The 25,283-nt window shown below is 40.1% G+C and overlaps 1 protein-coding gene and 2 long non-coding RNA genes across 4 annotated transcripts in view; 2 read left to right on the top strand and 1 right to left on the bottom strand.

Moving 5' to 3' along the window:
• Nucleotides 1-24,531, bottom strand: part of kcnh4b (potassium voltage-gated channel, subfamily H (eag-related), member 4b) — a 38,783-nt gene extending 14,252 nt beyond the window's left edge. The window contains exons 1-6 of one of the 2 annotated variants that reach the window (XM_067576374.1): nt 23,984-24,531; nt 12,787-13,020; nt 10,861-10,992; nt 10,188-10,321; nt 1,191-1,431; nt 133-290 (exon numbers count right to left, since the gene is read on the bottom strand). In XM_067576374.1, the coding sequence (XP_067432475.1) occupies nt 133-290; nt 1,191-1,431; nt 10,188-10,321; nt 10,861-10,992; nt 12,787-13,020; nt 23,984-24,059 (975 nt within the window). In that variant the 5' untranslated portion in view covers nt 24,060-24,531. Of the gene's footprint in view, nt 1-132; nt 291-1,190; nt 1,432-6,218; nt 6,352-10,187; nt 10,322-10,860; nt 10,993-12,786; nt 13,021-23,983 lie in introns of those variants that run through there. The other variant, XM_067576373.1, reaches the window with a different exon arrangement.
• Nucleotides 5,662-12,890, top strand: LOC137172110 (uncharacterized). The gene is made up of 3 exons (XR_010924884.1): nt 5,662-5,912; nt 7,785-7,853; nt 12,801-12,890. It is a non-coding gene; the product is annotated as an uncharacterized lncRNA (long non-coding RNA).
• Nucleotides 12,956-14,584, top strand: LOC137172111 (uncharacterized). Its single transcript, XR_010924886.1, has 2 exons — nt 12,956-13,042; nt 14,454-14,584. It is a non-coding gene; the product is annotated as an uncharacterized lncRNA (long non-coding RNA).
• Nucleotides 24,532-25,283: the final 752 nt, after the last annotated feature.

Raw genomic sequence — 25,283 nt, 5'->3', positions numbered from 1 at the left:
ACAGCAGCATTACGAATGCAAGGTGCTGCATTTTCATTCTGTATAAGTCATCAATTTTCAGCTTATGTCAGTGGCCACAGAGGGCAGTGAAAAAGAGCTAAACACACTGTATTTTTGTCCAGGAATACTCACCACTGTGATGTTGAAGGCATACAGCAGGTCAAAGGGCAGGGCAGCCACCAGGTCCACAAAGAACCATGTGGTGGCGTAGTGAATGCAAATGGAGCGCGACTCATACACCACCTGGCCTGACTGGCTCACAAAGGTGGTGCGGAAGTTCAGGATAATGTCTGAAAATGCAAAAGTCAAAGCAATGTTTTCCACCACGACAAAAAGACATACATTCATACAGCATTAATTAGGCTGGAAGAGAAATATTGCTAGTGTGGAAGGTCACAAGCTCAGATTCAGTCCCCTTGCTTCACTTATACAGTATATGATGCATACTTTACAACACACCAAGATGTTTGTCATCCACATTTTTAGAAACTAGAATGGCAACAGGGTGGTTTGAAATGTTATTCAGGTTCATGTAAACTGTATAAAGTAAAAGAACTGGAGTTTGCATAATGAACAAAACTCTTCCACACCACAGTCTAACCCAAGTGTCAAAATGTGGCAAGCACACAACAAGCCGACCCCTGGGTGTGTGGTCTGATGTAGCAAAATCTCATCTGTCATTCCAGCTCTCAATGTTAGGAGACAATAGCTCCTCACTCAGTAAGAATTTCAGTAATGAGCGGTTAACCGAATTAAAGCACCGTTCGTCTACAATGACAGGAGCGCGTTGAGGCTGAAGCACCTCAATTCATCCCCTGGGTGCTTCCCTTCGGAGGTTTACCAGGCATTACCGACTGGCAGGAGTCCCTGGGAGAGACCTAGGAAATCCATGAGGGACTACAAAACCCAGGTTGCCTGGAACTGGGAGAGTTGTCTGGGGAAAAGGATGCCTGGGTTGCACTTGTTGCTCTGTTGCCATAGTTGGCAAGAAAATGAATGATGAAAATGTCGTGTCACCTCATAAGAAAATTTAGTTGAAAATGCCACAATATTATTACGTTTCAGATTTTGAGAGTACCACATGGGTAGATGTGACTAAACTTTTAGAACCTTAAGTCTGGCTGACACAAGAACTTCTGGTCAAAATCAAGAAGCCATGTTTTTCCTCAGTAACTTCTTAAAACACTCACCTATAATAAAGAGCATTTCCACTACGATATCGCTGACGATGGTGGAGCGTCCAGCTGTGACCGAGTCGTCATACGGCGTGAAGCTGACGTTGTAGGGCACGGTGACAGCCACATAGAAGGTTGCTAGCAGAATGAGCCAGTCCCACAGGGCTTTTGACACACTGTAGTGGAGCAGAATGAAACGAGACTTCTGCACCGCCGCCACCTTGTACTCCGGTATTGTGGGCTTGTCAATCATGTTCTGTTAGAAACAAAGATAGAGGTTAAAAGGATCGGTAAAAACACAAACACATATAAACACACACTTATATATAGGCCTACACATATATAAAGGGGGTTTGGCTGTTAGGTGTTAGAGAAAGTCCAATAATTACAGCCTCTTGAATTTTCAACACAAAAAAAGCACATTAGAGAAGCTGCATTAATGCATAACTTGATAAGCAGATGGTCTCGAGGTGGAGTGCTGTGAAAATAAATGATAATCAGATGGACATTGCAGTGCCAAGATTTTGCAGAGACAGACAATATAAATGTCAGCACCCTCTCATGTGCTCTGACCACTGGTGATTCAGTACGGTGGGCAACTCGAGTGAAACAAATATGGTAATGCTGCTGGTTATCTATTCTTCACAGTGTCTTATAAGCAGCGATAAACTTTCTAAATGACCGTGCAGTAAAAATACAAAATGACAGAGATAGGACTGTGGTCAGTGAGGGAGAAACTTATTACCAACGTTGACGACTGATAATTTCATACATGATTTGACCTTCGCTTGACTTTATCTCTCAAAATGCCATTAGTGCTTTAAGTCTCAGGTGGTACAGCAAAATGGCAGCTGTGCCATTATAAGAAACTGAGGGGGACTAGAACATTGACCATGCACTACTGTTATTTTTGAGAGTTATGCTTATTCATTCCGCTCATTTATTTTTTTTACTGAGAAAATCCAATCGCAAACAGTATGAATTGCTATTGTTGATGAGTTGGGGAGTCCATTCAGCACATAATGAGACTGAGGCTCTCCAAATGGGGCCGTGCACTTGGCACATAATAGCCTTAACCATGTTTAGGAGACAGGAGGAGAAGCTATTACCTGTGACAGTGGTGAGAGGGAAACTGAAAGGAGAGATAAATAGGCATAATCCACCCAAGAACAATGTGGCCACTTCACAAACAGGCGAGACAAGAAACAAGGAGGCTGGTTAATGAAGTCTTAACTTAAGACTTTCTTGTATGGGCTCTTAAACTGCCTGTGTGATTTGGCAGAAAATAGATTGACTTCATTTGAAAGTAATTGGGAGACAATGAACAACCTTTGCTTGTACTTCAGAGAAATACCAGAGAACAATGACACACTCTAGCTGGAAAAATGTTCAAATTGTTCCTTGTTAAATATATGTCGGTGCTTTATATGAGGAGGGAACATGTACACTGAAACAACTTTTAAACTATGGATTATGGTTGCTGGACAATGTCTCAGTCCTTGGGTTATCATGGGATCCAGACGTTGTAGCCACAGTGGAAAAACTAGAAGAAAGATGCTGACTGCCATCAACAGCTGTGGCCACTGTAATGATAGTTCAAGCAATGTCAGCGAAAGCTGGACTGTTTTTTAATTTGCCTTACATCACAGAGGTCAGGACGCCTGCACGACCTTTGGTACCCGAGGCGGTCAGACGAGCACATCCCAATGATTAGAAAAGAAAAGCCCAGCACTGCAGGGACACATGGGACTGCATGTCACACAGCTACAGCTGATCTTCGCACTTCATTAACTCAAGCTGTAGCCCATGGCTTACTCTTCCAACTACATCTCCCAGCAGGCTTTGGGCTTTGCCGCTGATAAAAGCCTGTCCTTGATGGGGAAGAGGAGACCCACAGCTTATCATGTGACTCAACCGCTCCTAAACTCCCTCAAGCAAGAGGGAAGAAGAAGAGCTAACTATTGCAGAGGATCCTCAGCCTTGAATTTACATCTCAAAATATTACTTTACTACTTACTTACTCTTGAGTAACAAAGCAGCAGGTGTACATTTGTTACAACACATTAACTCTTGGAATTGATTCTTAATTGCTCAGTTCTTATTGTGTGGTTTAAGGATCATTACACTTGCTAGCAGAGCTGCAACTAACAAAAATTTTCATTATTGATTCATCGTTTAGTCTATAAAATGTCCGAAAATACTGAAAATTTCCATTTTAATTACCCAGATTGAAACATAATGTCTTGTAATGTCTTAATTTGTCTGACTAACAATGCAAAACCCAATTCAGTTTTGTTTTTTTTGTGATGTATGGCAAAGAAAAGCAAATCTTTGCATTTGAGAAGCTGAAACCATTACATTTCTGACACTTTTGCTTAAAAATTATGATTATTCAATGATCAAAATAGTTGCAGATTAATTTTCAGTCAATCGACTACTCAATTAATCTCGATTTATCGTTGCAGTTCTACTTGTTAGATATAATTTGAAGTGTGCATACTTTTAACTGTCTAATTCAGGCTTCGAACATGATCATCAAATCCAACAGTCCAGTTTTCTTCTACACTGAAACGGGTTGCAGCAACAGACTAAAAATATACTGTACATTCATTATCTGAGAGTGTGTTTGTGTGTGAGTGTGTGGAGGGCAAAAAAAGAAGAGAGATAGGAGAAAAGTCCGATGAGAGACGAGGAGCTCAGGCCATGGACCCAAACAATGAGCTCTGTATTTCATAGTCAGTCAAAGACTTGTATGCATCATAACTTAAGAGGCCCTTAGATTGCTCTCATAGCCCTTAACAAGTGCATTAAAGTAGGAAACAGAGCAGCTTGACATCAAGTCTACTAGCTACTTGTCAGCGTGACTTGGATTGGTTACAACAGCTGACACACTAATGAGTTGACAGCATCAAAAGTGGCAGGACAGACATAAACAACAACACAGACAGAGTGCTTGTGTTTTGGTATCTATGAAAGAAACATTCAATATTTTTTGAGCATCTGATGTAGTATGTGGTGCATTAACAAGTATGCAACCTCTACAGTCTCAGAATAAGGTACGTAAAGTGCCGTGGAAATGTGCAACCTCTGAAATCAGTTAAGAGACATCCATTTGGAAATGACAGGATATCTCTATAAATGATTGAAATTTTAAGTAGTAACCTGTCGCCTCTGTCTCTCCATGTTTTTATGGCTGCGCTCCTATTTAAAGATCTCTGTGCGTGTCTGTGGTTTCCAGCAAAGGTATAGCTCTCCCCCTTTTTTTCTGCCTGGCAGGCCAATGGGCTACAAATAGAGACCTAGTCAGAGAAGATCTGTCTGTGGTGTGGAGGCAGAGGAGCACATTGTTAGCTAACAGCCACTGGCAATAGACAATGAGAAACAGAGATGCAGTGTGAGGGAATGATGGAGGAGGCAACAGACAAAGTAGAAGAAAGACAGAATGGGAAAAATATAGTGATAGTCAGAGTGGGAGGATGGTCACGGTGGACAAAAGTAGCAATATCTCAATGTAAAAATACTATACTAAAAGTCCTGCATTCGTACTCCCCCTTCACTCAAAAATGTGCTTTTTTTTCTTGTTCCTACAGTTGAACATTTGAGCTTCACTGTACAGAATAATGTATGAGCAGAGTTTGACACTAGAAGGCTGTTTTCACATTCACCTGCTGAAAGTGGAAAGTTTCTCTGCACTCATTGAAAATCTGATTTTAAGGGGCGGGCCTACGAGCATGATTTGTGACATCACAACTAGTTTAGAGCCAGTCCTGGTCCAATATTCAACTTCCACAAGTCTAATGTGGACTGTTTGCATATTCATAGATTCTGTAATTTTTAATGACAGGAGAGGCAGTAGATGTCATTTATGGATTTTTAAAAGATAAATGAAATATTATGGGGAGTGTTGTGGCTGATTTACTACTTAATACACATCTTAAGATGTCTTTAGGGGATCTTTAAGTAGAAGTAGGCTACATTAGCAATATTAAAATGCTCCTTTAAGTGTTATAATAAATTATATTTGATTATTATTACTGATGCATTACCGTGTAAACCGCATTTTAATGCAGCTGGTTGAGGTGGAGCTAATTCTAAGTACTTCATATGTGCATCATATTTATAAACTGATCATAGATTTTAAAGAAAATGAATGATAACAGGAGGCTTCTGGTGTTCCCTACAACCATTGATCTAAGAGGGGAAAGTCATTTTAAAAAAGGGGGGAAATAAACATAACAAAAACACAAACAGACAAACTCAAGTGGATGGTTAAAATCAGCACAATTTCGTGCTATTATGGCCAAAACACAAGTGTGCCAATGGTGCAGTTTCATAATGTATTAGCCCATATTTTTTATTTAGTTATAGTTTTTTATGCCACACCTTATCCATGGACGATGCATGTTTTTTTTCCTTCTTACCATAGATTTTATATCTATAAATCGTATCTGTCATATAGTCAAAAAGAACAGTGTTTCCCTTTGAAATGTAGTTTAGCAGAAGTATAGAGGCAGAAAATGGAAGCACTCAGGTAAAGTACATTTACTTTAAAATTGCACAAGATCAATTAGTCATTAGAGAAGTTGAAGTGGATGGGGTGCTTCGGTATTTGAATTGCACTACCGGGAGAAGAAAGAGGAAGAAGGAGCGATCAAGAAAATAGGAGTGCAAAGTGAGAGATAGACAATAGAGAAAGAGACAGCAGGATCCAGAGGGACGAAGCCAACAGGAGATGAGGTTAGAATGACAGATGGAGAGGGAGAGAAAACGTATAAAAGCAGCAGAGAAAGAGAAAAGGAGGAGAAAGATGACAGGGGATGAGAGATAAAGAGACAGAACCAGGCTTTACCAGAATTTACTCTCGATTCCCATGAATAAATAATAACTTAGGTAATGCTAATGATTTGGCTAATTTTCTGGCGATGGCGAAATATGCCAAGGAGCCGTTACTGGCTTGGAGAAGCGTTTTGCTCCGTTGAGTCAACCATTTTCTAATGAGAGGATACCTTAGAGAGTACAGTATTATATATCTTACATACTTACCCAAAATTTCAAACGGCCGGCCATTTTTTAAAAGTTTGTTTGTAGTGTTTTTAACGCAAGCGAGCGTTAACCTAAACTACAGTTAGCTAGTTTAACTGCCCACGTACTGTTGCTATGGTAACCTGTAGTAACGTCTGCACTGATATTAGAAACGGTTGTCAACACATTTTTTTAAAATCTAAACTGCATTTTAGAAATATTGCTCACTTAATTTAATCTAATCTCTATTATATTTGTTCCTTGTATTTCTCCTTCCCATGTCCAGATATGACTGTAAATTTAATCTATATTGTTTAACACAGTTTAATTTGGAAAGTTTGTTCAATAACGTTCATAGTGTGGTTGAAGAAGGTGGTGGTAAATAGTGCTAAAACAAAACAAAACAAACAATCAAAAAAAGTCCATAAACTAGAAGAACTGTGCCGTCTACAGCTGACACAATCAATTAATTAATTTTCTGTCTATAGACCAATTGATTAGTCTAATTACAACTATTTTGATGATCAATTTATTGTTGTAAGTGATATAATTAAGCAGAAATGTCAAATATTTGCTGGCTTCATCTTCTCACATGTGAGGATTTGCTGCTTTTCTCTGTTTTATATTATTTTAAATTAAATATCTTTGAGTTTTGGACTGTCGAGACATTTCAGGATGTCCCATTGGGCTTTCAGAATCTGTCATTAATCATATAAATTATCCAAATTGATCAATAATGAACATATTCATTACTGTAGTTGAAGCCCTAAGGTGCCTTTATCATATTTTCTGCTTTTTATTCATTTCATTGTCAGTAATCACATCATTAATTCATGTTTCATGAATATATAAACAGGCAATTTTGTGAAGTGAAACATATTATCTGAAAATTATATTTTAATCTAAAAACTAACATACCTACACTTGTGGAAAATGGTTGGATAGCTGACTGGTTAATGGGCAACTAGATTATCATGGGATAATTTTTGAATTTTGGATTCTAATTAATACTCACTGATGTATAACATGTGCTGATTTGCACATATATACACATAGATATAAAATTACCTGAACAAAACTGCAGAGGGTAAAGTGTAAGGAAATACCCATGCATGCAAACAGGCAAACACTAACATGTTTTATCTCAGGTGTGTTGCATGCCATTATAGCTTTGAATCTAATTTCCAATACAAACTGCATTGTATCTGTTTAACACCAGTGACAGGTCTGCAAGATAAAGGTTTCCCAAAGTCACCAGTAGAAATCACAACACACAGTCCAAAGACTCAGGAGAAAACAAAACACCACCTTCAAGGCATACGTTTTCTAACCATGTTTTTTTTTATTTTGCACACAAAAAAGACACTGGAAGCCTATATTTTTAATATGCTTTGTTTTTATAAGCTTACGTTGAATATATGCTGCTGCTGGAAATTATAGTTTTTTTGTATTGTCAGTCCCTAAGGTTACAAATAAAGTAGGCAAAAATGCATTTTTGTATTTGTTCTTCTGCATGGAATTTACAACAAAGTGACTCAAAAGTTGAAAAAGGCAGTTAAAACCCGAATGTTTCTATTCTGTTTTTAGTGATCTGCTGACTTTTTATTAATCTGATGCGCCAGATGTGTGATCTTCCAAATCCAGCTTCCTCGCAAGGTAAACTTTTTATGGCCAAGCTTTGAATTTTCTGTAACCTGTAATGTGTTTTTTTTATGTAAAATGATGAGTTATAGGTTGTTCTTCTGCTAACTTTATGTCAGACATTAAGATGTTCTCAGCCCTGTCTACCTTGAGGAAGTAAATTATCATCTCAGTGGGAATTAATAAACACTATTAAACACTTACTCTCCTGGTGGTAGGGTTGGAACAGGGGAACAGTGACATTTCTGCAGGACTGTGTGTATGTGTGAAAAAAAAAAGAGCAGGGTGTGAACATATTATCTCTGATTGGTTGAATTTCATACAGCGTTTGTGTGTGTGAGAGAAAGAAAGAGAAACTGCAAACTGTATGTGTGAAAATGTCTCACACTGAGAGTCCTGGAATTAAATTTGAATGATAAATATTATGCATCTAATTCTGTGTGTCACCGGAGTGTGTTGATGTTTTGCCGTACAGTATGTTTTTCCTCTGCTCTCCTCTGAGGGCAAGCCATCATTTACTGTCTTGATAATATGTGTGTGCACTATTAGAGCAGGCGTGTGTGTGGTGCCTGCATGCATGGTGCCAGTGAATAGTGCCATCTGTAAGTAGGTGGGATTGGAAGCAGGGCAGCAGGAGGTTTGGCAGAAAGAGGGGGAGGTGTTGCTCATTGATTCCCAGGATGGCACCTGCAGGTCGGGTCTGAAAGCGATGGCAGAGCTTTTGTTTTCGGAGGTGTTGACAGGATGCAGGTCAGCTGCACACAGGTTCATGTGAGGGTATTTATCACTGCCAAGTACAGTACAGTATAAAGTGGATGTCATTTCACTCAACTACGTTCGCATTTTGCAATATAATATGGTAAATGTATGTTTCAGAAATGTATTATTTGTCATACATGACTTTTAAATTATTTTTCATTGTGTTATGAATGGTTAGTAGTCTATAAAATATCTGGAATTGGAGTACATTTGGCCAGTCACTGAAAAATGACAGAATGTTTGAAGATTAATAATAAGTTTTCAAAAGGCAACTTGATTTTTGTAGTAGTTTCTGTGATAGATCAGATTGTAGCACTGCATGAATCGGCACTCAAATTTTTTGTGTCATATTAAGAGACATGCCATTAAAATGTTCAAGGTACTTTGAAAAAGAGTGCTCCTCAATGGTAAAATTTCGTTTGACATTTTTCAATCTGAGTGCTGAAATGAACAAGAGTGTTAGTTCAAAGTACCTAAAAGGTAAAATGAATCTGTCTAAAAACACACTTTCACATTTCACTCTCATTGCTTTCACATTTTTCTTTTTCAAATGCTAATATTAGCCCCCTGAATCAGTCACACACATGTCACAGGTTTTCAACTTTTTAAAGATTTTTCATTTACCCCTGAAATATTCTGAATTGGTTTTACTCAGCTGAGAGGAAACACCACATTGTGAAGGACAGGTTTGAGTACAGATCCAGTTGGTTACTGAGCCTCTGCGGGAGGGGGAGCGGGATTATCTCTGCTAAAAAAACTGCTCTGGTTTTGTATCTTAGAGCAACACGGGAGCTCGTTCTGAATAACATTGCTTGGAGTTTTATTATTCAAAGCCCAGAAAAGCCTTTGTTCTGTAGAAATAAGACAAGTGGCAGTAAAACAGACCATAGCCGGGGTCTGTTTCACCACAACAAATAGCCTCTTAAGGCACTTGAAAGACAAACACTCTTGAAAAACAGATGACGGCAAGCATTTGCACAGGGAAAATGACACACTTATCTGAAAAGGGTTGAAAAACCAATTGAAATCCATATGGAATGAGACCGACAGTCATGCACTATCCAAAATACATCATACTGTACAGAAGCGTTAGAGACAGCGGCCTCATTTGGACCTGTGGGACCCCCCCACCTCAAAAAAGTGATGATGATGATGCACCCAGCACTCCCCATGACCAATGACACTTTTCATCGGTAGTGACAACCACCTTGTGCCTCCCAGTAACTACTGCTGACATGCTGACCTTGCTGTTTGTCCATTTAAAGCCACGAAACAACAGGTTGCAGGCAAAAAATGCAACAGAAGCAAGATGAAAATCATTCAGACTTAAAAATAGAAAAATCCATTCTATGAATTTTCCACTGAGATAAGCCGCACTCTGGGAATCTGGGTCAAGACTTCCCTCATATTGTTTTACGGAAAACACATCTTTTAGATATCAACATTAATAATTCAGGGAGAAAAATGAGGGCGCTGCATGTCTGAGTGACTCCTGACTGCTTATTTTCTGAGAGAGTACACATGAAAAAAATATGATCACAAGCAACCAACTAAACAGGAAGTACGCGGGAGTGGCAAAGGTATACTCACACCACCCAGGTTGACTTCTCTTTTGCCTCTCCTGGAGAACTGGCTGGTTAGCTGGTACAACATGGTACGTCCACGCTTCCTGGCCTCGTTGAAGTGAGAGCTGCTCTTCCTCCTGCGCCTCTTGTCCTCTGAAACTGTCACGCAGACACTCAGATGAGCGCATGTCAATCGGCACACTAGATCACAAGGTTGTATCACAAGAAATTTGGTGGGAGCTGGAGACAGAGACCACCTAATGAGAGTATTGTGTCGTCTAATGCAACGTTTGATCTCTGTCCTGTTTTTACAATGAAATCGTTTTTCCTGTTGCACAAGTAAGACATAAAAACAACCATCAGTGATGTTTTCTGTTACTTGACTTCCATTCGATTCCATTATAACACAATGACAGCCCATTTCCCCCGGCGTATCGCTTGGTATTTGCAGCAGACTGTGCCCGGGTTCCACTTGACGACACACCACTGCCCAAATCAAACTCCCCATTGCAAAAAACATTGTCTGAGTTCAGTGAAGGAATGCCAGCCCAAACAAAAGTGCTGGGTAGAAGGTGACAGTGATGAACAAGAGTGCACAGAGAAAATGAAAGCTAGGGCCCAAAAGACAGCCCGCTCGTAAATCATGCTCAAAGTAAGCAAATAATGCGAGTTTTTTGTAAACAGGGTTTGTAGCTTACCCTCCTTCTTGCTGTTGTGGTGGCATTTTCCATGGCTGTCAGTGATGTCCTTGAATGAGAAGAGGAAGAGAACCATTTCACCTTTCTCATTCTTGATGGGCACGATGTCCAACAGACACCAGAAGGCCATCCCTGGAACAAAACCAGAAATGTTCATTTAGTTCAGGATTTTATTTTATTTTATTTTTTGTGTTACCTTCCTTTCTCCCTGTTTGGAGTGTCTCTTTTCATGATTTGAGTTCTTGAAATTTCCCATGTCATGTCAGCTCTCACCATGTCTGAACAGTGGATACTATCAAACCTTTCTAAAAATACCTCAAATTAGATATGGATCATGCTCTGGAGGATTGTGCACAAAGAGAAAGAGCAAGTAAGGGGGTGGTTATAACAAGTCAGGCAGAGAAGGAGCACCATAGATCCAAGACCTTGCCATAACCCAGTATGCTCATTAGCAGCTCTGCAGAAACTGTACCCTGCCACCAAACAGATGTTTCACATCTCCAATAGTGCCCCTAGTGTGTATGTGTGTGTGTGTAGGTGTGTGTGTGTGATAGGCACAGACACGGAGAGAAAACAAGAAAACAGTGTAGATGGTGGTGTTTTAGCACAAGGCTGTGGGTGTAAATACTGTACAACATGAGACGCTATTTGTGTGTGCTTTGTGCTTGCAAGCAGCAGGCACACAGCCGAGCAGACAGTGTGTGTGTGTGTGTGTGTGTGTGTGTGTGTGTGTGTGTGTGTGTGTGTATCTACTGAAATTCTTTAGTGTCAGACTGGAAAACCTGCTAAGATTAGTCTTAAATCCCCTTAATATTCTCTCACTTTCTCTGTCTTTATTCTTTTTCCTCTGTATTTTTTAGAGCTCAATTGCTTTGCTCTTGCAGCAGCATTATAATATTTTTGCATATATTACAAATGATAATGTCTTTCCCCTCATTAGCTATAGTGTCATTGCTTTTGAGTGTACCCATGGCAAACATGAACTCAATAAATAGTTCCATCTATTAAAACTGCATAGGCAGAATTGGGTGCTTTTGACAATACATTGGTATTTTTAAAAAGCACTAATTAAAACAGAGACAGAAAACAATGATATGACATCAGTAGGAACACATTGATTGAAAAAGCCATGAAAAATTGGAATGATAGAATAAAGCACCTATGAGATATGACGAATTGTACACCTCTGGGGTCTTGCTGGTACCCCAGTCAGTAGGATTAAGGTTAAACAGGGTTGTATGTTTTCTTTCCATGCATGACATTGTATTCAGAGTGCAGAACTTTGTCAGAGGGATTAGTTGGAAGTTAAGAGTTTGAAGGATTTAGTTAAATGTGATATTTAAGCTACTGTAATAAAAAATGAGCTTATAGTCATAAACACACACACACACACACACAAACACATACAGTTAACGTACTGCATTTTCTGCATTAAGAGAGTACGACTGACTTTGAAATATGTCACAGAGAATGAGATGAAGCTTGAAAATCCTCGCAGCACCTCCACACTTAGTGTCAACAAATCACAGGATTAATTGACTGATGATTTTCACTCGATCCGATGGTCTGCAAAAAGCAAGCGTTGCACTGCTGTATTTAAAACTGTGCATCACTGTGGAGACTCATAATTCAACCAAATGTTCGGCTCTTATAAAATCTAAAAATAAATGTGGTGAGATGGGTATGATGTGAGCAAAAATTTAATCTCACTTCAAAAACTGAAACAGATGATCACAGCCTGATCAAACCAGAACAAGATTTAGGAAATAAAAGTCTGTTATTAGAGGAGTTTTATCAAGTGCTTTCATTTGAACAAAGGATGACAGGCATATTATTTACTTCATAACCTTGAATTTTAAATTAATAAAACTACCTGCTGAGATCTACAAGTTATAAATAAACATTTTGGCTGTTCCATTCACCCACCGTTCTTCTTGTAGAAGTGGACCTCGGTCTGGTACTCCTCTCGGCCCTCCAGAGCCTTCTCCATCTGCTGGGCGACGTGCTCGCTGGTATCAGCCCCGTACAGGAAGTGGCAGCTGCAGTTCTTCTGCATCACCTCAGTTCTCGTGAAGCCCGTCAACTCGCAGAAGCCGTCTGAGCAATAGACAATGGGGTATCCGCGGTGGCCCTGGGCGTTACCCAACAGGAAGTTACTGTCTGCAAAGGGTGACATGAGAAGGTAAAGAGGTGTTAGAAGAGGTGGAGGCATGTTTTTGGACATGCTTCTGTGGAAAAAAAAGAGCAACTAAAGTAATAAATACAGACATTTAACTTTTTTTTTTTTTTTTTGCTTAAACCAAAACAGCAAGTTGCATCATGTTTCAGTCTGAAGTTTGGTGCTCAATTTGTTCTTTGCACTGGAATCAAAGTTTGTTTAGCTCTTTGAACATGTGTCAAAGCTTTGCAGGGTCAGTTCAACAGATGAGAGACTAGTTTACAAGTTCAAAGTAAACATAAATCAGACTTTGGTGTGGACTCAGTTTCGGGCCAAATTAATTTCCCCAGGCCACCATCGTCTGATTTCTGAACTGAGTCATGTCAGTGGTCAGGAAGGCTGTGGGTAGCTGAGGGAATTCTGAGCTGCAGACAGAAAGATATAAAAACAGCTGACTGGGGTTTAAAAGGAGCACAAAGGTTAGCGATTGATTCTCAGGTTACTCAGGCTTAATTGATTGGATGAGATGAACCTGTGAAGGATTTGACTAGAATTTAAAAACTGACTGGGTAATAGAGGAGAGCAGGGAAGCAGAAAAGTCCCAGAGGAATAAAAACATAAATGTGAATTGTGGATGAAGAGAAAAAAGAGAAAGATTTAAGAATCACTGACTTAAGACAAGCTTCATGTCATTTCACCAAAGACCAATTAGTGATTTAAAGAATTAAATACTTAAACATGTACTTTAAATATTTGTATTTTTATCTTCATCATGTTTTTGGATGTTGATATCACAGAAAAGGTGATCAGACACAGAAAAAACACAACTAGACATAATGTTTCACCACTTTCATGTGATACAGTTTTTAAAGGATAGGTTTCTATTTTCCTCTTAATATCTTATTAATCTCACATAACTCCTCGTCACATCATATGCATGTATTGCCTTTACTTACTAATTAATACACTTTCAGTAGTCACATGAGTAATTACAAGACCTCCCATCCACCTAACCCAGCCAGTATGTGTAGAAAAAGGAATGTAATATTAAAATGATTGATTACAACATGTACAAAATATTTAATGTAAAATATATGATGACACTTGAATGGCACTTCAATTATATTTTGATGAATGTAAGAAAGGGTTAGAGGTTAGGGTTAGGTCATACTTTAATATTACCACATTAAAGTATGTTATGTGCACTTAATTTCATGTGAAATATACAGTAGATGACCTCAATACTCTATTATATATATATATATATTTCACATTAAATGACATCATGTGACTCTACAGCTTATGAAAAGAGCTTCTTATCAAATCTTGATCCAGCCTCCGCGATGGACTGAGCCTAATTTGAGCATCCAATATAATGCTGGAATATTGTCAGCGCCCCATCCTCTTCACCTGTTCATTGTATGTTTATCTCAAGGTGCTGATATTGTGATGTGCCTGCTTTGGGAGTAAAGCTGTGGATGGTAAAATGCAATATACCAACATGACCTGATGAAGATCCATAAGGGCCATACATCTAAATGCCAATTTAAAGTGGTGGAATATGAAGTCTGGTATGCCGGCTTTTTCTCTGTTTACACTAAGGATCATGCAATATAGATATTGGATGTCACTTGTCCTGTTCATTCAGCACCACAAACCATCTTGACTTTCCTTCTTGCCATGTTTTCAGCACCATGGACAGCTCTCCAGCAGCTGGCCTGTTGTCTCTGTTGAATTCCTGCTACATTTTGTTCAGTTATGGCTACAGGACATAAACACACAGTACCAGCTCTCTAACTAACTTCAGGCTGCAGCACTAACAGGCATTTGTTCTGAATACCCACACACATTTATTCTGGTGATAAGTATAGTTTGACGTCACACATTCCCTTGGTTGTTGCCTGTGACCTTCATAAGCTAAAACAAGTTTTTGCTGCTTTTCTTTTTTTTTTTTTTTTGGCTATCTGTCTGCTAGAACTATGAATGGTCTACCAGTAGAAGGAGCTTTGAAATGCATCACATTATAAGCAGCGCCTGCTCAGCTCTTCTTTTTAACATTTCAAAGGGGAATACAACAGCATGCTCAGCAGGGACTAAAACAGCGAGAGACTTAATGTGGGACCTCCACTTTCACAATGTCTAAATGTATTATTTTCACAGGATTTGATGAAGGGAACATAACAACAACTTACAATGCAATAAAATCAACAGCCGGAAAAGAATTGCTGATAGTTGAACCAATGTATCTCAAAAACAAAGAAAAAAATAAACCATTATGAGCTTCACAAAAAAAAGTATTTGTTGCAGGGACATTGTATTAGATTGCATTAAATTGTCCTGTTACCCAGTCCAATCTCTGTAGACACAGCATGGATCTCATAAAACAGTGATTCAAAATCTTTTTTGTCCAATGTACTCCCATCGCTCCCTCAAATAGGCTCAGGTACCCTTCACCTTTCAACTTTGTGGAATTGGAAAAGTCCTTCACAGCAGAAAAAGCACAATAGCTACAGTGGATCCATACAGGAGATAGTCATTCAAGAATTTTCAATGTTTGGTGTATTTTTTATTAGTAGTATTATTTTTCAGTATGTTTGATCATGTTTGAAATGATACTACTATCGCTTGGGGTGACAGAATCTGGATTTTTCCATCACTTTTAGCTTTCCAATTTGACTTTTCTCCTAGCTTGCTAACTAGTTTTCCTGCTTTTTTTTGAACCCACAACATACAGTAGTGTTTAAGTGTTACAACTGACCGAGCTTGGTGTGAAACTGCAGTCAGCCTATTGTAGCTGGAGGGTTGCTGGTTATTTTGACAAGTTATTATTTTTACTGTATAACTATTTGAATCAATCCATAATTTATCTTTTTTGTTTTTAAATTAGCTGAGCTACGCCACAATTTTTTTACGTCCTCCTATTCAATGCAGAAGGTACAAGTATCCCTCGTTGGGATTTACTCACCAAAAGACACTCATGTATCTATTAGATTAGATGTAATTACATATTTAAGGAAACAGCAATGCATATTTGTTTGCTATTTCTTACAGTTTATAGAGAAAAATCAGGATTAAGGCATCAAACTTCACCCAGTTACTGACTTTTTTCCTACTTCTTAAATGAAAACATAAAACTCCAGATTTTCCGAATGCCAAGCAGAGAGGCAGCATACACACACATACACACACACAGACAGACCAGTCTGAATTTTTGCGATTCCATGGAGAGCGAGCCTAAGGAGGAGGAGTATTAAGCAGCTGCTACCATGATTTCCACAATCTAGCACTTTAATTGGCCAGACTGAACAGAAAGCAGTCCATAAGGGATGTCTTTTCTGAGCGGTGACAACCTTTCTTGAATGTGCAGTGAGCAGCAACTAAACTGTCACTGTGGAATTACAGAGACAGGCATTAGTCGGATCCATCAAAAGGCAGGGGAGGTTATATGCCTATTGCTATGCCTCGCTACTGTAACTGTTTCCCACACTTCAACATGGAGAAACTGAAATGTTTTCTGTTTTATAGTCTGCTGCAGATCTTTGTGAACATAGGTTTCATGAAGAGAGACTAATAACTGTTGCTTTTTATCATGTATGAAGCTTTTTTTTCATGTTAAGTCCCAAAGCTCTGGAACTGTGGCTCTGGTTTTTCATATCTAAAAAAAATTGCCCTAGAAACAATGGCTGAACACAATGTGATAGCCTATCCTGTTGAAAAAAACATGCCCTCTTTTTCATGTTCTATAAATTCTACCCCTTGCTGGCCCAGTGAGCCAGCAAGTGTTGGAGAGCAACCACATCTCTGAATTATGTAATGTTTACCTAAGAATAGGTACGTCTCTACTCAGCATCCCTAAATCGGTCCTTCAAACAGGTCAAGGACAGGTATAGTCATGAATCACTTTGTAAGGATGTATTAAAGGTCACATATTATGCAAAATGCACTTTTTCATGTCTTTTCAACATAAATACGTGTCCCTGATCTGTCTAGAAACCCCCAAACTGTGCGAAAAGACCATCCTCTCTCTTTTTCTCCTGCTCCATCTTTCAGTAAATGTGTGCAAATTTGGCTCCCTTTATGACATTATAAAGGGATCTGTTGAACATAGACCTCCACCCAGCAGGCTGACGGTCCCCACCAACTGGAACCTACTGAATCAAATTGTTCTGTTGTTGTCTGCAAAAACCAACACATTAGTCTTTATGTCCTCCTATCATCTGAAGAAGTGAAGAGCTGTTGGATTCACTTTATTTTTGATCCCCACAACAACTGGAAAACTGTTGTATGTGTTGTTGTATTTTACTTCGGACAGCCTTCTGAACGAGGGCCATTACCAGCTGTCCGTGACCCGACCTCAAACTTGGAAGCTGTAAGTTTTGCCATGTTTTGTGCCATTTTACTGTTTATTTAGCAGGTTAACCTGTTGAACTTGGTGTTAGCATGTTGCGTGGTTAATATGGCTAGCGATGTTGGACTAATGTCGTAATATTGAGCGACAGTAAAGAGAAACTGTGTGAACATTAAGCCTCATTTGAAACCAACTAAACTAGTAACAGTTGTAGGTTGGATGGTGGTATAACTATTCACACATAACTGTTTTTTCATGTTGCTTTTTATACTACAGCGCTAGTTCAGCTAGCTTTGTTGTTATCCCATTTTGCGCCATGATCCTTGCCAGTATGTGTGTGTTGCTGCTGTAACATTATGTAAATATATTTGATTGACATGCCATGAAGTTAACAATACACGTGTGAAAAAGAAATGGTAAAACATGCTTGGCAATGTTTTGTAACTTTGATTAGCACCCAGCAGCTAACTTGCTCAGACCATAAAGATGTAGTGCCCCGCTGTGGCAGAGTGTGTTGAGTCAAGCCGAGGCTAATATGTCCGTTCTGGTCCACGGATACGCTTAGCGTTACTGTAATACTAGTATTAGTGATACTACTACAGCTCAACAGTCAACAGCCCTCGGTCTCTCCTGTTGCATTCATATAATCTCACATTGTACACATTGTATCACAGCTGGAAAGTCACACCCAGTTCCTGAGCGGGGCGTGGGAAGCAGCAGCTCATTTGCATAGACATAGAAATAGCCCATCCAAAACAGGACAGAAACAGAGGGCTATAGAGGCATAATCTCAGTGGTATTTTTAGCAAAAAACTTCAAAGACTTGTTTTGGGGACCTCAGAGACCTATGTTAACTTGTTGAAAAGGAGTATAATATGTGGCCTTTAAAGGTTAACCAGAAAGAATGAAAAAACTGTTGTGTGAGCTTTGCAAACTGTGTTGCTTCACTCTGCGGATTAGACTGGTCATTGAAGTTTTCTGCATGATTCAGAGAAGTTTTATTCAAGTTGGGATGTTTGAAACACCAGTGTTTTCTTCAAATGAGCAGCTTAGCATAGAGACTAAAACAGCTAGCCTTGCCCTGTAAAATAGGAGAGAAATAACATTAATTAGTGAGCTTTAAAGGAGCTTTTTTCAAAAGTTGGACTGAGCCAGGCGAGCTATTTCCCCCTGTTTCCAGTTTTCATACTAATCATAACTAACTGGCTGCTGGCTCCAGTCCTAGATATTGATCTTCTCATATAACTCTCAGCAAGAAGGTGAATAAGCATATTTCCCAAAATGGCAAAATATTCCTTTAAAGGGACATATTATGCACATTTATGCACATTCATCTTTGCATGATTTACAGTTTAAAAAACTCCTTATTTAACTCATACTGACCTATCAGTTCAGCCTCTACCTGAAACAGGCTGTTTCCGCTCCTGTGTCTTTGAGGCCCCCCTCCCGCCCCTCTGCATCTCCGGAAGCTAGGGATGCTATGTAAACAAACTATGCCACCATAGAGGCAGGACTTCACTTCTTCTTCTCGTTCTTCACTCAAAATGTAAACTTCTCAAATGCATCCGTACATGTCTGAGCCGCAATACAATACAATCTAATACATGAGCAGCAAAAACAACGCATGGAAAAACCTTAGTAACCAAGCCTATGGAACGGATGGCCGTTTATGGGCATGTGCAATGAGCTGACATCAGTTGTCAAGCTAGAAAAAAACATCAAGTTTTGGAACTTTGACCACTTTTAACATAGATATCCAACATACAAAAAGCACACCATGTCTCCTTTGAGATATTGATGTATGTTCTGTTCTGAGCGGACAATGTTATATTCTGGAAATTTCAGCTTCTATTTACTTATTTCTTGTCTTGTAACTATGTAAACAAGCACCACAGCACCCACATGGACCCAATTTGATAAACGGTTTCTGTGAGTGTGTGTGTTTGTGTGTTTGTGACAATGCCTCAATTCTTAGGCCGTAATCCTCTCAGGGATATTGCTTCGAGTGGCCGGTCTGCTGCGCCAGCTTCTTTAATTACACAACTGTGCTGACTCGCTACAACTGTAATCTGACATGATGACACTACATGCTACCGCTAACCACAAGGAGCCTGCATTGTGTCCATATCACACAAGTTCCTCATGTGGGGAAGGAAGTGCATGAAAGACAGATGAAGCCCATGAGGCTCGGCCACCGCCTCACCAGCTAATTATCACCCAGCAGCATGTAATTACCTAATGGGGGCAGTTGGGTGTGAATGCAAGGAGAGGTCTGGTAAAGAGGCATGAGGAGAATCAGTAGAAATCATAAATCACTTGTTGTATATTTTGATGAACTATGGCTTTTTCAAGACTTTAGAATGACACGTGTAGGCGACGTCTGATTATTTAGAACTTGTTTGACAAAAGTATCTGTTGTGTTGTGATCTGAATCATAAAAAAAGCCAAATGGACTGCATTTATGTAGTGCTTGACAAAAAAGCCTCACACCCACTGACACCTACAATCACGCACCGATGGAGGCGGAGCTGTCATACAAAGGTGCGGATTTATATTTTAGTGTCTTGCTCAAACATACATTTTAGGAGGAGGCAGGGATGGAGCCACCAACCATGCAATTACTTAACAAACACAGTATCATCACAGGTCTTTGCCCATGTGAAACCAATGCATATATCACACATAGCACCTGTAAGAGTAAATACCAGGAGCTTCAAAAGAAGCAGCAAAGGATGAAGCCTCACAATGGCTTCAGCTATTCACTGATTTCTGTCTGTTTGCTCCTGCAGTGCTCTGGCCTTTGCAGCTGCCCATTAAGATCCGTTCATCAGCTGTGTAACAATTAGGTCTATAAGGTTCAATCTGACAGTCCTTGCTGTCTCCCCTTTGGTTCTTTCAACTGAAAAGTGTGTAGGGGGAAAATAAACCTGGCTCTTATCTCTGCCTGCAGCTGCCCTGTGGTTACACTGCCCCACAGGGCAAGCGCTGCTGTCAATGCGAAAAACGCTGCTGGGGAGGTCGTGTAAAGGAGCCGCGGGTGGTGGGAGGAGGTGGGGATGGGTGTAAAGGACAGGCATGTATGCTGTGACACACAAACACACGCCCACGGACATACACACATATGGCAGGCTCAGCGTGGTGGTGGTACCAAGGAGGAAACTGGACAGTTGGGGTTTGAGCTTGTATGACAACAAACATCTGCCCTGCCGACATGCCCTGGAGAAAAATACAGTTCCCAGGGTGCTGTTCTGCAACCTGACCCCAACCTTTGACCTCTAATAATTTCCCTTCAGGGATCAATAAATGTCACAAACATACTATAGACACACGTCATATGAAATCAACATATATACAAACACACATAACAAACACAAGCCCTGAGCACAGGCGCTAAAAAACACACAAACACACACATACACAATACAACGCAATTCTTTTGAGGAGCAGGAACGCTGACATTGCTATGAGACATACACTGTGCTGTGTCAAAGGTTACTGACTGAACCTGTTCTGACATTTTGCTTGTACTGGGGGAGTCTTATATGCTACAGACAAGTAATTTCCTCGGTCCAGGAACTGTTAAAATTAAAATCAACTTAAAATTGCTTTTCAGTATTAATAAATGTTATTCCTAAGGTCATAGCACAGCCATAGTCCAATCAATATCTGTGAGCATGAATACCTCTCACCCAGAGCCAGAAAATGGAGAAATTACACTCAAACCCCTGATAGCAGGGAAAAGGTGGAATTTGGAGCTACACAATAGATAATGGCTGAAAGAAGATTTTTTCATGCTTTTAAAGCCTCTATTATTTGGCCCAGCGGTGTATGCACGTAGATATGCTTTGCACAAAGAATGCAGTCTTGTTTTGCAGAGTGGAAGCAATCTGAGAAATTACATGGGCATGCTGGAAAATAAACAGGATAATGACGTTCACAAAAATAATTGTCTGATACAAATTGTATTTACTGTAGCAGTAGCAGTGTAGGCAAAGGCTAGGTTAGAGTGACATATTAGATAAAAATTTAGACAGTTTGATGGCATGGCTGCTTGGTCTGCAGTGACGCTTTAGTTTTATTCTGCTTATCTAAAAGCATTTTTTTGACGGAAACTGTCTAAATAATTCAAGTACTGAAAATATGTGACAGGCATTATGTTTTGCATGTTTTAAGGCTGGATAGTATGTTCTTATTTGGTGTAAGTGTTTTGTGTACATCTTGTTATGTATAGGAGATTTGATGTGACAAAAACTGATTTTTCTTGATTGTAGCTTGCAGTATCTTCTCAAAATTAATGATGGCATACATTTTTATTCATAAATAATCTTTTAAACTGCACAAAACCCTATCTTGTATCTTGATTTAACTGGAAAGCACACTAGCAGGTGCAAGACACAAAAGCCTAATTTTCTTGCTTTTGCAGATCCCACTCTGCATGCCTGGTTGATAACACTTCAGATTTATATATTGCACCATGAGGAATATCTGTTATGAAGAAGCTTAGATAAAGTAGTCTGCAAAACCTGTAGGGCTGCATATACAGCCACAGTTTTTAAGCTGTAAAATGTTGCCACCTTGGAGACAGTTTGAGGTGATGTTGAAAAACGACCGCAGCTGCAAAACCCACAATGACACTTGCTTTAAGATGTGCCTTTCTAAAATATATGAGACCAGCTGCTTTCTAAAAGTCCTTGATTGCAAAGCAAGTTCAAGTGTTTTCTCTTCAGCGGACCATCTTTTCTCAAAGACCAAAAGTGTTCAAGCATCATCCATGTCAAGTGGCGGGACCCTGTCGCCTGGGCAACAGGAAGGAAGCTATTTTGAGCTATGGGCACTCTGCCACTCCTCTAGGAGCCACAGCCCTACGGTGGCATTGAGAATGGCAGTGGCCATGGAACAAGGAATATTGGCATGTAGTTTCAAAGACGTGTATCCCGCTGCTACTGGCATGTTTTTCTCTCGATTGTGGTTTTAAATTGCAATTATTTGGTTTTGCATTCACAAGCATGCTGCAAGAAAGCATAGAGAGTCTAATACACTGAAGTGAATGTTGAAAATGTGAAAGTTTGTAGCAGTGTCTGTAGTAAATTAGTGGATGTGGGCTTGCTCAGATTTCCTGTCTAGAGCTGCGATTGTGCTGCTGTCTGTTGACGTCAAAATTTAGAGTTGAAATACCTCAACATCTGCAGTCCTGTGACACTCATATGACCACTAGATGTTTCCAGACATTACCATCAATGAATAAGCACAACATTAGAAGAGGGAAATTGATGAATTAATATTATTATTATCATTATTATTATGATTTTTATTATTAGACTGAATAGAGTCTTTAGTTTATGTGACTCTAGGAGAAATGGTGTTACACATTAGAAAAGACACTGAGCCCCAAAGGGAAATCTCCTTGTTCCCCTCCACTGGGAGGTCAGAGGGGAGGTTCAACCAGAGAGCAGCCCTCTGGAGTTGGCAGGGAGTCTATGTTTTGCTCAAGGACTCTTCAGCATGGCGGACACAACAAGAGGGCACGACCCCTGGTGCTCCAGCTGAACCGTGTGACACGTCATCTCCACTATAGATTCTCTGTGTGTGTCTTCTCCTCTCACAAACCTCTTCAATTGTATTTTCGATTTCAGTGCTCAGATATTAGAACAACCCCTGATGAGTGATGTGTCAGTGTGTTTTAAGCTCTTGAGAGATCCTCTAACACCTCATTAGAATGCCTGACTCACAAGTCAAAGCTATAATTACATACGCTACACATCAATTACACAGTAATATCACCCATTTCACTTTGTTTATTTCCCACTGAACTGAGACCTAGCTCGGAGACTAACTGTGAGACAGTCGTTCATTCAGGCTGCTGCAACTATAGCAGAGGGAGGACAGGGTGAATCGACAAGCGAACAAACACAGACGTCCCCACGGTATTTGTTTACAACGAGCCACAACCTCCCCTGAGGTGGCACAAGGTACAAAACAAGAGACACAAGCCAAGCAGAAATGGCAGCGCTGCCTAATGGCTGCAGCAGCTTGTTTAAAGCTACAATAACTACTGAATGTGAAACAAATGTGAAAAGACAACATGATTTCTGAAGGTCAATTTCCTGCTCTTGTCTTCCTGTAAACATGCAAACAAACTTTTCCCCACATCCCAGTGCAACCAGCAGCAGCAGATGCTGCTTTAGTCAGGCAGAGTTGAAGTGTTTTTGGTATATTTATGCAAATATTCAAGTTCTAGCAGGTGATGCAAAGTAATTAATTTTCATTCTGGCAGAGCAAACACCAAGTGTGTTCCAGTAAGTTTTATTTCCTGTGATGACTGCTCCACTGTTACTGCTTCAAGACTTTTACTGACTTAGTTTTTAGTTATTTTTAAAAAATATTTTGGGGACATTTTCCCCCTATTTAGCTATGATACAGAAAAGAGCTGATAGGAAATGAGAGGAGAGAAAGAGGAGGGATATCATGAAACAAAGGTCCTAGCCTGACTTGACTGGGAACATTGTGATTAGGTCAGGGACTTAAACCACTAGGCCACCTGGACGCCCCAATTTCTACTTATTTGTAAAGACTAAGGGTAAGTTTTGTAGAAGTACAAGTGTTTCCATTATACTTACGGGTGCCATCGAAGCGTGTAGCGATGGTGTCCAGAAAGGTATTCTGGGGGGCCAGGAGGCCCTTCATCACAGGCATCTTGACCCAGATGTGGGACAGCCAACAGCTGGCTGGCGGTCACACCATCCCAGAGGCACAGCAGGTGGTTTCCAGGTGCAGGAGACTTTGAGGGTGACAGTCCGCTGCCGTCCGCGAGGACACACATTTAAAAAGCAGCCACCCTTCTCCAAGCGATGCCTCTCCCAAAGACAATAGTGTAGCCTAGGAGGACTAAAATAGCTCACTCCAACAATGCAGAGGTGTGGAGTGTTGTCGTTTAAGTAGTAGAGGAAATAAAGAGTAGCAATCACCAGCAGCTGCTCAGTCAACAAGGAGAGATCAAGTCCAGGTGACGCTGAAATCCAAAGATCTTGAGATATGTCAGCCCAGCTGTTGCTTGTATGAGCCTTTAAGCTGAAGAGATCATTCCAGCAGCAACGTGGAGGGAGTCATCCTTTACTGTAAGTCCACTGTGCTTTCCATCTATAAGAGGTATCTGCAAGACACAAAAGACAGTGCATGTGTCTACAGCTCTCGCATCGCTCAGCTTTCTGCTCTGTCAGGATGCTGTGGCAGAGTAGTTGCATCTTCTTGAGCTTTCTCACTTGCTCCTCTCTCTCTCTCTCTCTCTCTATCTTGCTCCTGCTCCTATCAATTCCTGTGATATGCCAGCCAATGAGATGCTGGCATCCTCTGTGGGGACCTTTTTTCATCTGTGGTGGGGGTATAGAGAGAGAGAGAGAGAGAGAGAGAGAAGGGAGAGGTGGAGGAAAGAGGGAGGGCGGATGCTTTTGGAGCAGCTGACAGCACCATTACATCCCATAGTGCCACTATCAGCACATGGCTTTTGTGTGCATGTCTGCAAATCAAGGAAAGATGGATTACCTGCATGCCGGTCAATGCAGCCTATTGTATTCAGCTGGACTGTGTGCTATTGTGCTATTTTGTCATGGGACTTCAGGGAATGGACAGAATGAAATATTCAGATTTTTTTTTTCTTACATATTTTCTGTGCTAAGTGAAGGAGCTGCAGGAGCATTATTGAACCAAATCCTAAAATCCCATTCCTTGAGTATATGTTTCAAACTATGTCTCACTGCACCTCTGATTCAGCCTCATTGGATGGAGCTGGTCACTGTTGTCCTCCTGGACCCTCCAGCATCCTCATGAGAGAATTAAAGCTCCGAATTAAGCCGCTAAGAGCGGATTAAAAGGATAAGCCTGGAGATGTTTTTCATGAGGACTTGATGCTAAACACACCAA

This window comes from Thunnus thynnus, chromosome 20, assembly GCF_963924715.1.
Source record: "Thunnus thynnus chromosome 20, fThuThy2.1, whole genome shotgun sequence".
Taxonomy (NCBI): domain Eukaryota; kingdom Metazoa; phylum Chordata; class Actinopteri; order Scombriformes; family Scombridae; genus Thunnus; species Thunnus thynnus.
This window is presented reverse-complemented; position numbering and strand designations above follow the sequence as displayed.